At 33.0% G+C, this 20138-nt stretch overlaps 3 protein-coding genes across 4 annotated transcripts in view; 1 reads left to right on the top strand and 2 right to left on the bottom strand.

The window, feature by feature from the left end:
- Positions 1 to 2733: 2733 nt before the first annotated feature.
- On the bottom strand, positions 2734 to 6032 carry LOC117112598 (tetraspanin-18-like). The gene is made up of 4 exons (XM_033255703.1): positions 5999 to 6032; positions 5346 to 5543; positions 4690 to 4773; positions 2734 to 4390 (listed from the first exon to the last, which is right to left on the bottom strand). Exons 1-4 carry the CDS (start codon positions 6029 to 6031, stop codon positions 4346 to 4348), a joined length of 360 nt encoding a protein of 119 aa, XP_033111594.1. The 5' UTR covers position 6032; the 3' UTR covers positions 2734 to 4345.
- A 1556-nt stretch (positions 6033 to 7588) lies between these two features.
- On the top strand, positions 7589 to 10600 carry LOC117112831 (archaemetzincin-2-like). The gene is made up of 2 exons (XM_033256018.1): positions 7589 to 8501; positions 8842 to 10600. The coding sequence occupies exons 1-2, from the start codon at positions 7707 to 7709 to the stop codon at positions 9127 to 9129; spliced, it is 1083 nt and encodes a 360-aa protein (XP_033111909.1). The 5' UTR covers positions 7589 to 7706; the 3' UTR covers positions 9130 to 10600.
- A 1397-nt stretch (positions 10601 to 11997) lies between these two features.
- Positions 11998 to 20138, bottom strand: part of LOC117112820 (A disintegrin and metalloproteinase with thrombospondin motifs 18-like) — a 21037-nt gene continuing 12896 nt past the window's right edge. Inside the window, exons 12-26 of one of the 2 annotated variants that reach the window (XR_004446092.1) lie at positions 20043 to 20138; positions 19275 to 19426; positions 19096 to 19159; positions 18557 to 18662; positions 18018 to 18163; positions 17481 to 17601; positions 17172 to 17249; positions 16612 to 16766; positions 16154 to 16438; positions 15649 to 15796; positions 15137 to 15324; positions 14430 to 14604; positions 13623 to 13813; positions 12151 to 13234; positions 11998 to 12099 (exon numbers count right to left, since the gene is read on the bottom strand). Coding sequence is in view for 1 of the 2 variants with exons in the window: in XM_033256003.1 (XP_033111894.1) it covers positions 12872 to 13234; positions 13623 to 13813; positions 14430 to 14604; positions 15137 to 15324; positions 15649 to 15796; positions 16154 to 16438; positions 16612 to 16766; positions 17172 to 17249; positions 17481 to 17601; positions 18018 to 18163; positions 18557 to 18662; positions 19096 to 19159; positions 19275 to 19426; positions 20043 to 20138 (2268 nt within the window). In the remaining variant the exon portion in view is untranslated. The other variant, XM_033256003.1, reaches the window with a different exon arrangement.

The raw sequence follows: 20138 nt of genomic DNA, 5'->3' as shown, positions 1-20138 counted from the left end.
AGGAGAAGAATCTGACAAAAGAAAAAAAAACCTCAACTCCCACCACCGAAATTTGCATACTTAATGTATGTATCTATATGAATTATTTGTTTGTCTAACGGCATTTGTTGAATGATTATAATGTTGTTCTGCAAGATAATCAGGTGAGATTTTAAATTAAATTTGAAAGACTTTAAAAGCTCACTTTATTGAGGTCAATGCTTAAATGAATCTTACCGCTAATAAACAACATCTGTTGCCTTTCCTTGCGCTACAGCAACCGCATATCGCCAAAACAAAAACTACCTTACCAGCAAATACCAATATGAACGCAGCATATCGAAAATTTTCAGTCTCGAACATCAAAGCTATGTCTCCACTCATGTTTTCAGCTAAAACCCAGGCACCTAACATCATCATTCCTATGCAGCCAAGCTAAATAATAAAAGCAGTCAAAGTTTAGGCCTTTTTTAAAAATTATGCTTTCGACGTGGAAAAAACATAACGTGTATGCCAATACATGTTACTTATCGTGTTTTTTTGTAACAACAATAATATATAATATAATAGGCCTAATATCAACAGATATAATAATAATAATAATAATAATAATAATAATAATTATGATTATTATTATTATTATTATTATTATTATTATTATTATTATTATCAAATATGCATGGTAGTTTCAGTGTTCAAAAATATTAGACAGGTGGTTATACACGTTGAAAAAACATAACGTGTATGCCAATACCTTTTACTTTTATCGTTTTTTTGTAACAACAATAATATATGACATAATAGGCCTAATATCAACAGATATAATAATAATAATAATAATAATAATAATAATTATTATTATTATTATTATTATTATTATTATTATTATTATTATTATTATTATTACTATTGTTCTAAAATATTAGACAGGCGGTTTATCGTTGTTTTTTTTAATACTGATTTTGTTTTATTTTAAACAACTTAATACGGTAAAAAGGTTGATCGGGTGAATATAAATGTTCGTGCCTGTGCCACTGCGTACAAGTGAATGCTATTTTTAGATTTATATAGTCACCTTTTTCTTTGTATTTCAAAAAGTGATCGTCAGTATGATATCACGACTTAGCTTAGTTCTGTATATTGGCAATATTGATAAACGCAGAGGCTATAAATTACTTGTGAAAATTATTTCAAAATTAAAGTACTCACCGCGTATATTGTATTTAACACGTAGACAGCATAATTGCAACATTTTGCTGCCCCAGTAAGTGTTCTAACAGGCTGGACCAAGTTCGCCATGTTGCTGTCTCTCGCTCTTTCTGTGTATCAATTGCGTTAGTAGCTCTGACTAATGACTTATTTGGTCATTTCCTCTCCCCCAGCTGTATCAATTATATCTAAAGTGTACGGACGTTTAGAAGCTCAAACCTTTGTTATTCACTCTAAGACTCACTGCTTATGCAGATGCCTACGTATATGCGGGATGAACGTACGATGTTCTCTTTCCTCTACCCTTTTTAGCACTTATCTTCAAAAGTGATATTCTACAAAATTCTTAGTTAAAAGGAAACTTTAATAATGAATTTATTGAGGAAATCCGATACAAATATGTCAACTGAGTCACAAATAGCATTGTTAAACCTAAAAATATCTTAAATAAATCCATCCTGATTGTAAACTAAATATTTCTTGTTTAATTTACATCATCTCTGATACCACAATTATGACGTGTCTTTGGAAGGACTTGAAGTTGATTGTATAATACCAATATATTACACTTACGAAGAATGAAAATGAATGGAGTATGTTAATCAAAATTTAACGAATTGGATTGTGGATATAAATTAGTATATATAAACCTGGGGATTCTAATGTAATGTAAGAGTCAAAAGACATCAAAGGTAAACATAAACGCACATGTTGACCAACATAAGAAAGGAAACAACCCTGAAGGCGCCACAAAGTAAGTCACAAATGGCGAGAGTTAGTATGAGCATTTTCGCAAGATTACTAGCGTTTCGGTGATACTCAAATAGGCATGCATTATACAAACGAATCTATAGGCACTTGTATATTTTTTGCTATTTCTTTGCAAGGAAAACAAGTTGGAAAACCGAGATAAAAGTACTTCAAACGCATGCAGCTATCCGGTTCTATTCATGCAAAGTTCATTCAGTGGTAGGCAGCCTATCGGTGAAATGAGTAATGAATATAATTAGGAACATGGTGACGTACAAAGGAAACAGTGGTTACCTCTATAAATTGTATCGTTGTTGATACTGAAAGTTACAATTAACAGTTAAATTTGATTAATTCATTTAATTCGGTGTTTCAAGACAGAATATGATGCTTATATCTTGTTGGCTAAAGTCATACATGTCCTTGATATGGTTGTAAATAGTTCTGAATATATAACAAGGAATTTAACACCCCTTAAGTTATAAAAATTAGTTTATATTTCAATTTAGTCACCCATCCAATTAATGTCATGCAATTGTCCATTTGCTTTGTTAATTAAGTAAAACCTTGTTTCACCATTGCGTAAGAGTTGACCTCTTTACGCAAATAGTAATAATGTGAAAGGAACATTTTGATATCTAATAAATGTAGAACGTTGAGTAAATTACCGGTATCCCTATTTTAGGATAATTCATATACTGTAGGCCTATTATTTAGAAGACTATGATCGATAAAGCAAAACTTTTGTTTAACTGTAATGCTGAAGATAGATTAAAATATTATGACAAACACTTATTTATGTAGTTTAAGTAGAACTTTATTCAAAATATCATAAGTCAAAAAAGTGAAATATGTCTGTTGTTTGTTTAACAATATAGTTTACCATTACAAAAATATACTTTCAACAAATGTCTAAACAAAAATTAAACCAATCGTTTCGACTTATCCAATAAAGGGGACGAAGCTTAGTCATACTAGTGGGGAATACATTGTAGGCCTACATACTAATCAATCTGTAAGTTTAACCTTACATTGCATTGCTCTTACTAAATCCGAACGGATTTACAAATATCATGAACTATTTGATTGTTTAAAACATTTTATTTAAATACTTTTAATCATGCACACATGATTTTAACTTCTAGACCACTGTTTGTATTTTGTAGCAATTCATTAATGTTAAAATCGTTACAGGTACATCCCATAATAGATGAGTTTACCGGCAAACAATATCACGTCATGAGACATCACAGCTTAAAAAACTCTGTCCAGACTATCAAATTTCATTTGACAATGATATGTCTAGATTTGATCATGATGACATCACATCATGACCACTAGGAACATCATGACTATATAATTAACATGCAGCAGTTTTTTGACAAAAAAAAAAAAACAATTTTATCTGGACAGAGCTTATGAAGAATCAGTTTGCTGAAAGAAACTGTCGAAATGACAGTGAAAGATACTGTAAAGCAACAATCTAGACTTAAAGGTAACTTAAGCTATGCAAACAACAGAGTCAATTAAAAGTATCTGTGCACTTACTTCTGTTGTAGTTAAAGAATGACTTTAACGATGACTCATTATGACACAGTCTATGATGAAAATTAATTTCCTCCAGTGTTACGTCATTAATAAAGTCTAATGTCTCTTTCCGGCGTTTACTGTCTTTTTGTTTTAGTATAATCGTAACATGTCACTTTTTACGAATAACTGATTTTAGAGGTTTTTACACTTTTACCTGTTAACATTGTAGTTGTAAGACAAGCTTTGCTATTGTAATTTTAAGAATAGTATTATCTCTAAAATCTCTAGTATAATTGTTATTGTGTCAATAAATTTCTTAAATTATTTGTCTTTGAAACCAATGAAACAAGAATACAAGTAGAATTACTTTAAAAAATGCATTTTTTTATTTTTTTATTTTTCGATTGACATGTGACTAACAAGAAGTAGGCCTATACATAATGCCAGTGGTGTGTCCTATATTATCATACTGAGATTTATGTTTTTCTATCTGACTATATAGGCCTAACTCTATAAGATTGCTTAACCTTAGGCTAACCCTCGAGCATTTCTTCATCAAAAATTGAAGAGTTTCATTAATTCGCCTATAAATTATACGTTTTAAATAAATAGTTTTATGACTATAGCTTAATAAAGCCACTAACATAATGTTAACTTAAAGTTGTCCGACTGTTGCTTTTGTTTCTTCGGCACAGTAGTGTCAATGAACATTATCCAGTTGAGGCTTATCCGGTTGAAACCAACCGCAGAGAGGGTATTTTTACGTTTCTTGTATAGGCTTTTAAATTATTTTAATATACTGTCTGTTTCTACAAAAGCACTCCAAAATGGATTGTGAAACTCAACATTGCTTTTATAAAATGAAAGATCTGATGGGTCACATTCGACACAGGACGAACAATGAAAATGCAAGCCCAAGTAGCTGAAAAGAAAAAAAAAAGATCGCTGTTTATACTATGAAGTTAAACATACTTCCTCGGCTTAGGCCTTAATGCATTACAGGAACGTTAGTAATTTGTTTACTTTCTGGAGACAGGTTAACTATTGATAAAATGTATGTTTAATTATTTATTTATTTTTAGATTTATATAACATGAAATTCAAGTATACTACTAGTGTGCCTGCTTTGTATTGTGGTCCTGGTAATTATAATAATAATTAATTTAAATATTTGAGGCAGTAATTTATTATTATTGTGACGTTAATCTTTGGACAAGTTACCTGAATACCAGTAACTCCAACAACACATCCAGAAATAAGAACAGCAAACACAGACGTTTGTTGCAAGACAGCGTCATAACATCCCTATAGTATGAAAGATATAAAATAATTTACATCACTTAACCATAGTAATCGTCATCGTAATTATTTAGTATTCAGACAAACAGAAAAGAAAAGCTTATGCGCGCCTAAATGAAATAAAATTATTTGTGATTCTCTTTTTTTCCTTTTTTTTTTTTTTGGAGGGGGAATTGTGGTTATATTTTGTGTTTATTTACCAGTTCTTGTATAGGGTGACGGTGTGTGATGTTTTGTATTTCTTTACCAGTTTTTGTATAGGATGAGGGTGTGCGAGTTACTATGCATTTGGGGGACAAATTCCCTTAACCATGATACATATTGTTGGATTAGCGCAGGGTAAATGTCACAAAAGCCGGTCATTCACTGCGTCTTACCTTTGGAAGACGAGCGTTAGACGACGCGACGCCGCGGCGCGCCGTCTGCTGATTGGAATAGGCTGGTTGTCGCGTGAGTGTCGCGTGAGTGTCATGACGTTGCATTCTTCATAGGAGCGCGTCCGCGCGGCCGGCGAGCACAGTGGATGCATGGCTTACGAACTTTGTGGAGTAATGTGCCCTACACAGTAAACACCTCACCTTTCCGTACACATTCTGGTATCCATTGAAATTATTTTGGCAATCATTCTGATTAATAATATTTTCACCATCACTATCCTCGACACAACATGTCGAAGGAACCTTTAAACGACGTACGATCGGCTGCTCTCGGTACCAGTTGGAACGTTTGTATATCCGGGCACCGGATGTGTTTGTCTTTACACCACAGCAGTCAAACTATTGGTATCAAAATATATATTAATTGTTTTTCCTAATCACATTACTATCATTAGAATTAGAGACATAATGGTACTTGGTACTTGGTATGTGTCTTCTCCAAAAGTTTCCATACAGGCAGGAATTTGGACTGGAGTGGAGGTTCGAATAATAATAAATCAATACAAACATACATTTCTAATGTGGATAACATTCCAAAACTAATGGCTCATTATACATCATTGAAATACATTTAAAACAACGGAAATCGTTAATTTTAATATGCTTTGAAATTTAAAAATTTAGTATCAAAACGGGTGGGGGGGGGGCACCTGTCCCCATGCCCCTATTGGATTCGCCTCTGCAGAAATGAAAAGTAGGCCTATTGCTTCCAAGAAATCGCTACGCAAAGTAATGATATCCGTAAAAACGATTTTATGGAATTATGCGATTTTCAATGTTTCTGATAGGCTTACTGTTCCTTGGATGTTGTTCCATGCGGCAGTCATTGGATCTAGTTTTTTATATAATTTTTATAGATTTTTAAGTCTTTTAATATAGTTTTAATATATTTTTTATAGAGTTTTTATAAATTTTTTATAGTTTTTTTATATATTTTTAATAGATTTTTAATATAGTTTTAATAGATTTTTAATAGAGTTTTAATAGATTTTTAATATAGTTTTAATAGATTTTTAATAGAGTTTTAATAGATTTTTAATATAGTTTTAATAGATTTTTAATAGAGTTTTAATAGATTTTTAATATAGTTTTAATAGATTTTTAATAGAGTTTTAATAGATTTTTAATATAGTTTTAATAGATTTTTAATAGAGTTTTAATAGATTTTTAATATAGTTTTAATAGATTTTTAATAGAGTTTTAATAGATTTTTAATATAGTTTTATAGTTTTTTATATATATTTTTAATAGATTTTTAATATAGTTTTAATAGATTTTTAATAGAGTTTTAATAGATTTTTAATATAGTTTTAATAGATTTTTAATAGACTTTTTATAGTGGGCTTCTATAGTTATTTCTATAGAATTTTCTATAGATTTTCTAAACAATTATGCTATAGACATTCTATAGTTTTTTTTTTATAGAATTCTATAGAATTTTTTTGTATGGGCAGTGCCTTTATTAAGTTCAAAATAGTAATAAGCCTAATGTGTCCATAACACATGGTAAAATATTATTTACAGACAATAATATTCCATTTATTAATGCCATGATTTTGTTCTTTCCCTATTAGCATCGACGCAAGTCTATTTGTATCTCTAATTATTAACTTAAATATTTTCCTAGCTAGTTTTTACCCAGGAAGGTAGTTTATAATTTCTACTTACCCCAAATACCAGATTATACAAATACAAAAATCCTTTGCAAACATTAGCCGCACAGGAGCGAACTTTAACTGTGTTGACAGCCGGTGCTATGCTTGATAGACCTTTACTCTTATTTTCCTTTTCCATTTTGAACAATTCGATATCCTTAAATTTTGTCAGGAATGTTTTGGATAGTAAATATAGTATCAAACGGTTGTATATTTTTAAACTATGAGAGGTATTGACTATCCGTGGACCCTGATATTATGCTTTATACTGACTTAGTACTACTCTTTATGTTACTTGGCTCTCACTGCGAAAAGTTGAAATAATTTTGATAACGAATTTGAAGGAAATCCTAATTGACTTCAATATGCAGAATGCAGTTTATGTGACTCATAGATAGTCTGAAGCAAACGGTAACAAGAATTAATCACATTTCCCTTCCATTCGATGAAACTTGTTCATGTAATGTATTGCGACGTTTGATCACATTTTATCAGACTAAGTAATGATTGATTGCCTATTGTTATTTGTTCGTACTGATTCAAATTAATGATTGATTGAAAGTATAAAAGTTAAACTTTACAAAACGATCTAATACGTGAATCAGTGATTCATAAGGTTTTAATTTCAGCTTAAATTGGTATCAGCGGATAATGTTAAGTACGTACACTCAAAGAGTATATAACAGGTACGCTGTAAAAGTTTGTAAATTGGGCAAACTAATTTGACAACCTGGCAATTGTTTATTTTCAAGATGGCTGCGCGCATAGGGTGGGGTATATTCTTCTCCCAAAAAGCGTTTTATTTTCAGTGTATTTGTGATAAATATTGCAATTTAATAAATTAATAATGAGTCTTAAAACAACAAGCCAGTCTGAGGACAGAAAGAATGCAAGATATTTAGTTGGAAAACTGAAAAATTTTGATCCAAACTTGCAGGCCTACTTCATGTTATCGGCCTGTTGCTTAGAAAGACGTAGCGAGCCGAAGGATTCGATTGCCGTGGACCGTGAAAGCATAGGCCTAGAGGAGCCTTGCATGAAATATGATACAAAAAGTGTATTATTTACGCCTCGATCTGTGCCTGTTGTTGGTAGACAGACCTATCCAATGTGGAAAGGTGTGGTCTCTGGTTTGGGATTCAATCGAAAATGGAAAAATCCTAAAACATTGCTGTTTTTACCGATAGAGACACTTCCAGATCGGGTGAAAGAGTTCAGAATTGGAGAGAACTCTTTATTGCAATGGCTGTGTAACTTTTTGAAAATATTTTTCTCAGGGATGGATGTTAAATTTGACAACAGCTATGATTTAGCCCAAGTGAAGTTCACAAAAAGAACACACAGTGTCACAGGTAAAGAGCAAATTCTGGTTTCTGACTTGTATTCTAGGCTCCACTCTTCTTTCAACATTCCAATGTCAACTTACATTCTTGCCCTCACATGGACAGATCTTTACCCGAAAAAAGAGCTGAATTTTGTGCTTGGTGAAGCATCATATAGCTGTAGGTGTGCTGTATTCGGATTTGGACGGTATGAGCCTATGTCATATGTTAGTACACCAGAGGGTGACGATGCTACAAAAGGTATTACAAAAGAAAACCAGCTTGGTATGGATAGCCAGCTCTTGTGGAAACTTATCAGGGTATGAAACCTCTACTTGTCTTAAAAATATTAATTAATTTTTTGTACTTGTATAAACAAAATCACATATGTTATGCAAAAAAAAAAAAAAAAAATATTTTCCATATGTCAATAATTATGCAAAATATATGAAATGAAATGTAAACCTGTGGTATGTGATTGAATTTTACTTTAATTTAAATATTTGCCAGACTTGTCCATGTGTATTAAATTACAATAATATAAATAGTCAATTGTATGTATTGCAATAGTATTTTGATTGATGACCTTCTTTGTGACATGTAAGGACTTGTGCTTTATGAAAATATTGAATCTGATTCTTAAGTCTTTTTCTATTTTAGGTAGCAAGCCATGAAACATGTCATCTCCTTGGATTGAATCATTGTCTATTCTTTGAATGTTCAATGAATGAAAGCAAGTCAGTGAAGGAAGCTCTTAGCCAGCCTTTGTTCCTTTGTCCAGTCTGTCTACGTAAGCTTCACAAGAGCCTAGGATTTGATATCCGCCAACGGTACTCTGAACTTAAAAATTTCCTTCAGAACACAAATAACTACTTTCAGAATGACAAATTCGAAATAAGTATAGCATGGTTAGATAAATGCCTGGAGAAGCTTAAAATCAAATCTTGAGTAACTTTAACTAATTATATTTCACTGTGGGTGCAGTTGAACTGTGATTTGTATTGGGCCTTCTCAATCAAGAAGTTGAGGTTCAAAACCCACACTGCATTTTTACATGTGTTCTTGTTCAAGATACTTATCTCTCGCTCTACCACTGAGTATCAAAAGACAGGCATGCTGAAATTTAATTACCATATTTATTTGAATAAAAACACATGGCATTTGTTGTTGAAAAGTGTTTTTGAGGTGGTGTTTATTTGGGGAGGCTTTCGTTTTTTTTGGGCGTAAAATTGATACATATATACTCAAATAAACGCCTGATAATTTCACTGTAAATGTGGAATTATAACACAATAACACATGATTATCGTAAAACCAGGTTAGAAAAAATGTAATTCTACTGGAGTAGAACAAATATGTTGAAAATGATGTAGCTTCCATTAGATTTGTTTATCCTCATTTAGGGGTGGTGTTTATTTGAGGTAGGCGTTTATTGCAATTGAGGCTTTAGAAGGGGCGTTTATTTGAGGGAGGCGTTTATTCAAAGCGGGGCGTTTGTTCAAAGAAGGGGCGTTTATTCGAGGGAGGCGTTTATTCAAAGCGGGGCGTTCAAATAAATGCGGTATGTTGTGATATAGTGAGAGATAAAAGATTGGTAATTTTAATGAACAAAGTACTAATGCATGCAAGTATTAGAAATCTTATTCATATGTTTTATATAATATTCATAATTGTATTAATCTTTAGAGTGCAATCTAGGACGATTTTAACGTTTTTATCTTTTGATTAGAAAAGAATTTAAAAGTTTACCACTGAAATCATGATTAACAATTTGCATTAATCAGGCATTCCACCAGAAACAAAAATGCTGCATTAAGAAGAGACAAATATGACATCAGTCGCACAGTATTTCTTTGTACAAAAGCCATAATCTGACACTATTTCTTATTACTTATAGTAATTTAGTTTGTTTTGAAACAGTAGACTTTACTTATGTAATATGCGAATTTGTGTAAACCAATTTTATTTGCATATGTGCTTGTTGGTGTAATGTTTGTGAATGAAGGTTTTCTACCTGAAATATGCCTTTTAAAATGAATTATGGGAAATTGCTTGTTTTTAATATTTTATTAAAATTATAGTTTTATTTACAGTGTATTATTTGTATAATATTATCAAATAAAATATTAAAATTTATATTAATACTCTATCATTTTAATTGCATACTGTAATGTTTTAATACATGGCTCACTTGACCTATGCTTTGATGTTTCTTTTGTCCTAAGTATTACAGTACAGTACTAAAAATATACAACAATGTTATTCCATTTTGGCATTTTTATAAAGTCGATGAGTATGTTAATATATATATGGTTTTGTTTTTTCCTGTATTTTACATTTCCTGTATTTGTGTAGCTTGTGCTTTTTTAGCTGTTGGATACTAGCAATTATAAACAATTAAATGTCAAAATAAGTAAAATTATTGATAGACTGTGTAGAGATCTTATTGGAGTCCATAATCATACACGAGATATGCTTTATTATCAATTAACACAAACATTCTGGTTTTTTTTTGTTGTCCAAATACGATATGACGTCAAACGCTACACAGTACATTCTGAAATGAGCCAACTGTCTATACTGTAACAGAAAGTTTAAAAGACACTACCGTAGCCAATCAAAATACAAGCCAACTTTTCGGGTAAGCTCATTCTGACTTCAGCGTTATTTTTCTTTTCTCTGGATCTTCATGTTTCAATATATTTTGCCTCTTGTGACGTTTTTGAATTGAATTTATTCATTAATAAGGTAAAACAGGAAACAATAAAGGCAGAAGTGCAACAAACAACCCTGGTATAGGAAAAGCCATAAAAAGTAGCAACTACTTATTTCCACATAGGTCTCATAAAACGATTTCAAATTGCACAGTCCAATGGAGGAGAAAACAAAAGAAAAAGAAAAAGAACACAAACAACTTCTAAAAACATGCAATAAAATATTCAGTAAAAAGTTGGCCTTAAATTTTATTAAAATGTTGTGTGCCTCTTCTCGATATCTTGACGGTTAAAATGTGAATATTGTTTAGCTTTAGTATTTGAGTTAAATCACAAAATTCATGAAATGCCTAATTATTGTCATTGGCACCCTCACTCCTTTTTAATCAACTATTCATATTGTAACTATGATTAGTGGCGTATCCAGGATTGTAACGCTGCCAGATAAATCAATTCTAAGAATTTGAGACTTTATAAATGCCCGAGAACCGCACTTGGATAGGCCTACTTAAAATTAATGAAGATTACCATCCACCTCAAGCCACCACGGTTGACGCTGAGGTATAAACTACCATATACATGATCCCATCTAGGGTTCGGGCTCAGGCTCATTTTATAAATTTGAGACTTTAGATGCCGAAAATGGAACTTTAATCCATAAAATCTACGAAAATAAAATCCACCTAAGCTCCATCGTTATGATGGATCTTCTAGATACCGGAAAATGGCACTTTAATTCTTTAAAATTTATGTCAGCAACCCCCCCCCCCCAGGTACGCCACTGATGATGTCTCTCATACTAGAAGTAGGTAGTTTTAGAATTGTGTGTTCAAGATGCGGCGACTCCAGATCTCAAGTTCAATTTAATTTTTTACCACAACTAAAATGTCTATGAGCCTCATAAACGATACCGGTACCCTGTAGCGAGGCAATGCTGCATGTAACGTAGACTTGCCCCAAGTGATTTTTTGATTTTTCGTAGTATTAGCACATTTCGGAAAGCGCCACCAGTCAGATTATGTCGAGAAACTTTTTTGATGCGAATTTGAGAAAAAGTATACTATGAAACGCCAAGCAAATAGGTAATATGGAACGCCATTGGTGCCAAAATCGATTTTCCAGCTTTATTACTGAATAAGACAAAGTTTAGGGACTGGAACCCAGTCTATACGTAACGACTCACAACAGTGTACATTGGCGAAAACTCACGCGCCCAGACAAATTGTTTGGTGACAACTTTTATTAGGCTTTACACATGAATGATCTAAAATGTTCCACGCCTATTTATTATGAGATAATTAGTTACTAATACCATACTCATGATTTACTGTTTTCAATAGATAAATTTCGACATAACAATAACATAATGATTTCAATATTCTGATACACATTTATTCAAAAATCAACAGTAGAATGAAAGAGCATGGAATTGAAGATCAGTTATTGCACTTACTGATGAGCTCATAGTAGGCCTAGTTAGTCTGGTGACAGCCACTTTTAGTGCGCATTGTAAAATTGGTGTAATTGAATCTATGGTTAAGCAGAAATTGAAATGTATATTACAGTATACTGAATCTAATAATATAGGCCTACTGTATAATATTATACCACTGCTTTTCTTGAATGAAAGATATCTACTTTATCCTGCTATTGCACTGAAGTACCCCAGTGTTCGATATGAAGTAGGCAATTTGTATATTTATTCAAAATGACAAAATATGTAAATTCATTTTACTCTTAAAATAATACAATTTGGCTATACAAAATAGGCCTATACGCAACCCTAATCAAAATTATAATTTGCGAATATATTTTTTTATAAATAAATCAACTTAATAAATATAATAGTTAAATATATGTTAATAATTATACTAAACATTACAATGAACATTTTGAATTGGTAGATTAAAAGATACTCTTAATGTCTTATGGAAACGGGATTGCACATAATGCCAACATAGATGTAATTAAACATTTTAGGCTTCTTCTGGAACTAACTGGACAGTAACAAGTTCTGGTTCCATTATCTTCGAATCAATTTCTGCTTCTTCTGGGACTAACTGGACAGTGACGACTTCTGGTCCAAATCTATTGATCACATTGTCTGCTTCTGTTGGAGGCAATTCTGCAACTTGTACAGATTGCTTGACTTGTGTGTCTTCTACAGATCTCTTTCTACGATCCTTGATGATTCTGTAAGTCGCATGGTATCCCTTATAAGTGGCCGATTCATCACTGTGAAACAATAATGTGATCCCACCAGTGAACTGCAAGACCATATCTACTCTAGATCCACAATACTTTGACGATGTCAATTTGCCGTCTACACTATGTGTGATCTGCAAGGAAATTATACACAAAATAAAAACCAAATTAAGATGGCAGTGTTATACACATTTCCATGATTTTAATGATGATTAGTGAGGGCGCCCTACTAACATAACATAAGGCTAGGAAATTTCGAGTTTTAGCAGATATATTTACACATTCAAATGAAAACTATATTCCTCGAAGTTTATAGGAAATTGGCATTTAAGTTAACTACTGAGAAAACGCTAACAGCTTATTCACAATTATTTTAAAATAATTCAATTTAGGAGCAACCAATACCGATGCATTTCAAGTGAGCAGCTTCACTACATTTAGCGGCGGTAACGTTAATGGCAATCTTTTCTGAATAAAATGTTTAACATGGAAAAACATTTTGTGCTAATGTAAATTAACTACCTTCAAGTAATCATAGATACAATTTGGTGCCTCCTCAAGTTCGAATTCTTCAAATGTAACCTCAATATTATCGTTGTCATTTGCATCTATTACAACCTTACAGTTATCATTGTTATCGTAGTTATGATCAGGATAATTCGGAGACGAGATTGACCCTTTAGATCCAGCTAACGTCATATCGCAACTTGCCGCTGATTTAAGAAAAAGAAATCATACCCATTGATTAAAATTCGTCAAACTTTAAAACATTTTCCATAGAGTTAACACTCTGAATAATACCTTTTAGAAATGAAAGTTGGTAAATGTTTCGCAGCTCATCTTAATAATAGAGGATGATAGTAATTTGTAGATTCGAATGGCAATGTAGCAGAGGCATCACTATCCTCTTTAAGATGCTGCTGTTTCAAAACCCTCCTCACTCAGGGATCGGTTGTATTAGCGGATATGGATTTAATACTACAGTACTTCCAACGTAGGCTGCTCATGGTCATTTTTAAGACCCCCATAGCATCTTTTGAGAATAAGAGTTAATCAACAATCCCCTGTTTTATCACACTCACTGTCGTGGAATGATTTGAGCATAAAGTTGCTATGCGCCTCTTTACGACTGCTACGGTAGTCAAGGACTAAACCCCGTACACAATAATTTAGCACAATGACGCTGTTGGATACTTGGTACTCAGTGCACTCATGGAGGAAAGGAACACTTCTTTTTGATTTACCAAAAATCTAAACCTTTACGGTATGTCTGTACTTTTATCTTTTAACCCACTCTATGCTAAAATAGTTTAGTTTGTCCAAACTCACCATCCGCCTCTGTTTCTTCTGCCTCAAAGCTTTCATAGTCAGCTTGGAAGCCCTTCTTACTCGTTCCTTTGTCGCTATGAAACTCCACTTTTACCATGTTAGTCTCCGAAGTCCATTCGAATGATGATCGAGAGCCACAGAAGATAGCCTCTGTTCCGGTACCTTCATCAGTCAGCTATAGAATAAAATATGAGAAGAGCATATTAGAATTATCCTTCATAAATTTTTCAAGATTAAAGATATATTGACTTCGTTAACTAATACCATTGAAGTATTATTTGAATCGCTTAAATGTGTGTGTTTAAGCAAGGGGGAGTTAACTTCCTGGCTAAGTAAGTTATTATTAGGTTCAATAAAAAAGTACTTTATTTTACAGTTAACAAAGACAAAAAAGATACCATTTAGCCTTTCAATAGATCCTTAACTGTATCAGTTTAAGAGTTTTTGTTTTGAAACGTCTGTAAAGTAGTCAAAACTGATCTGCCTTTATCTGTGTTTAACTTGCAACTTATTCAGTGATCAGCCAACGTATACATGTTACTACATCATTAATTATTTTATAGAAAAAATAAAACTACAAAGAAAAAAATTGTGTTTGATTTCATTATTTCGTTGTTATAAGCAGGAAATAAAAATATTGAGAAAATAATTTACCTACTCTATTTCAAAGTTAAACATTAAGCCACGATTTAATGTGTGCTACTTACTCTAACGTAGTCTTTTTGGCAGTTACCAGAATTCTGTAATTTGAACACATTGAAGGTGATTCGAACACGGTGACGATTCTTGACTCTAATTTTCGTCACACAGTCAGCATTCGCCATGTATTTATTTGGGTAGTTCGGTGAGCTAAATGAACCAGAGTCGGCATCATGTTTCATGTTACAACCTTTAGCTGAAAATAAGTTGTCAAAATGTTTACCGCCAATGGTATGACTTGCATATGTGATTCAACCATTGAATAATTGGTTTAATGTTCCAATATTTAATTTGATTTATGGTTATGATAGATAGATAGATATCATCACCATCATCATCGTCATTATCCTCATCATCATACCACAACCACCGTCACCTCTGCATTTTTATACATTGATATTTTGGGCTTCTCGGTAAAAGATAATAAAGTTTCCATAAAAAAAACTGATCCTTTTTAGGTCGATTGGGCTTAAACAATCCAAGTTGCTGGATCATATTATCATTCAATGGAAATACATACTTGTGCATGCTGGTTTTGAACATGGCTCCGGCTCTCCGTCTGGTTTTGTATCTGGATTACATTCTGAATCTGGCAATTTCTCTTTGTCAGCAGAACTTCGGCAAGTAACTGTTCTCACTCTTATGCCATCGCCACACGTTACAGAACACTAAAATAGTATTTTTAACACAAAGAGTACAACAACAAGTACTTATAATTAGTATAACCGTTACAGAAATTAGTCTTTTTGCTTAATTTTTTGTACACAAAATTTATATTATATTTTCAAAATACTGTCTACACAAATAATTTGTATTTAAAATATCTGTTTAAATCAGTATCTGTTACGATATGTATTTGTTTATATAAACATTATAATAATTGATATTCCCCATAAGATAAATATATTAAATTAACATTATTATTCCGAATAAAGTAAGTGGAGAAAGAAAATATTAAATATCTTACGACAAATGTTAAATTAATTTATCATTGACCCATTAGTTCTCATTCACATTGTATTTACCTGACCATATTTTCCGATGATCCAATTATTTACTGGACATGTGCCTGCGTCACACGATCGCTGGTCAATGGGTTGAGCATCATTACACATTGTATTTGCAACTAATTGTCCATCAAGAGTACACGTAACATCACGCGTCTCTTTGCCTGAACCACAACTTTTCGAGCAGGTCGACCAAGGACCAGCTGTCCATTTGGCAACTCCTCCGGCGTTCTTCTGGTAGTATCTGAAACCTGCCATTGGCTGCACTACATCGCCATATTCAGAGCCATATTGTTTGAAAACCTTTACAAAAATTCGAGGTAAACATTTAAGATTATTTATTGATGGTTTCCGATTATTACTATTTTAAGGCATAGAATCCCTCTTTTATTATTATTGTTATCATTATTATCGTCATCATACTCATTATCAACTTCACCATTCACTATCATTGTTCAGTGCTTATCATTGCTCACCATTATCTCAATACTTGCTGTGGTTGGTCCCTTTATAGTAAGGTAGTCAGGCTCATCGCGAGAATAGTAAATTGTATCCAGACCTGCCGACGCCAGTCCCGTCTGTGACCGTTGATTACCCGTACCAATTACCATCTCGCCGTTGAATTTCATGCCTATAATACAAAAAACACTGGTATTGTAACAACAGTATTTGAAAAAATTAACAAATTCAATTAAAATCGATATAAAACTATAAATTAAAATATTAAAAATCTTCAGTATCAATATGCAATTCAAGGACATGTCTAAAATCATCAATATGACATGAACGTGACCAAGTTAGGATTAGACAAAGCTCGAATATGACTCATATTTATTTTTGTTGTTTGCAATTATTTAGTATGCGTCTAAGCACAGAACAAGCTCAAGTTTAGGGTTTTAAAATAGGCTGTGGAAACTGGGTAAAGATACAAAACGTTTAGTAACTTCAGTAGACGTAGGCCTACAATGTTTTCGGTTTGTGTTATTCATTTACTGACTTAACACAAGATACAAGATAATCAGTATAAAATACTTACCTAAGAAAGTATACTTCCCTTTGTCCATAGCAATAACGTTGGTTGCTCCGACTGGTATTGTAACAACCTCGGTAAATTCTAAAAGAGAAATAATTGATGACACTCTTATTTTTGTGGCTCTTCTTTAGGAAGACAAAATTGTCTGTATTTTATCATTTTTAATATTATTGCCTGTATTAATGTATTTATTTTGCTCATCTAACAGACCATGTACATACAACATGGTACCACCTATTACACACATTCACACCCCGTGTTTATTTTTGAAGGCTTAATAGAAACAAAGTATTGACCAATAATAGACCTTACCTCCAAACACGCCAACTTTTTGTACTCCAGTGTTTGGACTGCATTGGCTGCCGTCTCCGCCGCATATTCCACAGATATCGAACAGCTTTCCAGAATTAAGTTTGCCATCGCACCCAACATTCTATTAATAACAAAGCTGATGTAATTACTGATTATAAGATAAATCAGCGATATTGATAATGGGCCGGGAATTTCTCGGTAGAATCTACCAGAGCCCAGCTGACGCTGCGGTACCTGCGTGATGGCGACGCTATATCAAAATTGTATAGTTCTTGTAACATTAAAGCCCCTTGAGACGGTTTTTATTGTGGAAGGCGCTATAAAAATACGGTACATGACCATTGATGCCTGCTTTAAAGCTCTCGCATAGCCCAGTTTACAGTATTAGATCTGTAACATAAAGTGTTTCAATTAAATCAATCTATTTTAGTTATTTTCGGCAGGATTTGATTGGCCTGGAATTGAACTCTAGGACACTGGAATGAGAAATCGAGATATTTAGCAACCAAACTAGAAAAATTTGAATGCCTAACTTACTTCACATCGACCTGCAATACACATCTTATATCCGCCATAGCTATCGTTAAAGTCACAACGGGAACCATCGATAAATTCTCCGAATTCTAACGAGTAAATTGTTTGTCCCTCAATACGGGCACAGTTCATTTTGCAGAAACTTTCAACTGAAATTTTGACAAAAAAAAAATCATTTCAGAATAACAGTATTTATTATGAATAATTTATATTGTGTCACCATTGTATGTAAGTTAAGGTTGATTGAACGTCTTTATGTGTACATTTAGACCTATTAAACTCGAAACTGTGTTATTCATTTTTCACCTCGATGGAATATAGGCCTAGTAGAACTGTACCTGAAGGGTTAGAAAACTCTCTTATTTAAATGCACATATTCAGTAGGCCTACTTTTAAGTAACAAAACACTCGGACAGTAACTGTCTTTTAGGTAATAAATGTTATTGTCCATGTCACTCCGTCTTTTTGTCTTATATACCAATTAAATATATTTTGTATATATACATAAACTGAACGCTGGTATTAATAATTAGAATCCTTACGATTATAATAATAATTCGGTTGCCATTCGAAGCCTTCTCCAGATGGATGGTCTCTCTGTTGGGCGCACTGTTCTTCGACAAACAGAAGCTGGGAACTCTCACAATACTATGACACAAACAAGAATTGTTTACTGTAGATTAATGCTAGAAACACAAAATAGAACTCTCGCGTAGCATAATTGAAGCGGAAATACGTCATATCTTGTACGCATCTCTAAAAGTACGCGGTGGCATCAATCTATTTCCAATACTTTAATGGTAATTTGCGTAAGATTGTTTATCTCCAACCATGTGTCGCCGGGCACGACTGCAATACACAAACTTATGTTAGTAGGCCTACAGTATACCCACCAACATGCAATTAGGTGATACCGTTTTTATATGTAGACAATTTAAGTAATTTTTCTAGTATCTTTTTGTAAATTGTGATGCTTTCATATAATAGAAAGTAACGTGTTATAATAAACAAAAAAATGGTCTAATTAGATTCAATGTATTTATCTTTTGATTAACTACTGTATTTATTTATTTATATTTACCTGTAGATTACATATGTCGTAAATAATTGACTCTCCTTGACAAACCTTCCCACCAAATGCTGGTCTACAAAAATAAATTCATTTATAAGTTAGTTTGTTATCTTATAATGCTAATTAATAACGAATAATACTTCATATTTGATATTATAACCGATAAACACAGTGTTAATTGAACTTACGGAGGATTATCGCATCGCCGGGTCTTGCTCCGCATACCGCCGCCACATGTTCGAGAACAATCACTCCAAGCTGAATCAAACTCTGACCAACCACCATCCACGGCAGCCGGTCCTTCAGATCCAAAGTCAGTACAAACACCTTTACGGCACCACTATAGACAGATTAAACATGTTATAAACAGATTAATAATGGTTTAATATACAAATGTATATTGACATTGTTACCCACTGACTGGCGGTGTTTTTGTTGCAGTGGGCTTCATTAGTTACGCCGATTAACTTCGTTAATTATACATCATTTAGACGTTCGGTTCAGTTGAATGATAACGTGGTTTAGTGCTATTGTAATAACATAAAATATAATATACAGGGGTGGCGCCAGTGGAGGGCCGGGGCCAGACCTATCCCCGTCGATGAGAGCTTCCCACCCCACCCCTCGGGGACAAAAACCACAATTTCGGTACATATTAGTTAGACTCTAAAATCGATTAATAAGCTTTTGAAACTAGTAAATTGGCATATTTTTCTACTTTTACTTTTAAAGATTCTGAGCGATGCCCGACCACGCCCACTTTTATCTCGTCGGGGACATAATAAGCATAATACGATACCGGTACTGACCGGAGATGACATACACAGTATTGCACAGTATTGCCAAAAACACCAATGAAAAATGGGCACTCTTTTTCAATTTCGACTTCTGTTATAGTTAGTTACTGCTACATATAAATTCATATTTCTATTATTCATTAATGCCGACATTCTTACCTTTCCGGGAAGACATTCAGTTCCCTCAAGCATTGGAGTTCCCATAGTGAAGCATTCATTCCCAGGTTTCTCACACCACAGCTCGGTACAATCTCC

Source organism: Anneissia japonica, unplaced genomic scaffold, assembly GCF_011630105.1.
Source record: "Anneissia japonica isolate Jap-2015-1 unplaced genomic scaffold, ASM1163010v1 scaffold284795_len787576_cov167, whole genome shotgun sequence".
Classification (NCBI taxonomy): domain Eukaryota; kingdom Metazoa; phylum Echinodermata; class Crinoidea; order Comatulida; family Comatulidae; genus Anneissia; species Anneissia japonica.
Note: the sequence above shows the minus strand (reverse complement) of the source record. Positions and strands in the feature narration are given on the sequence as shown.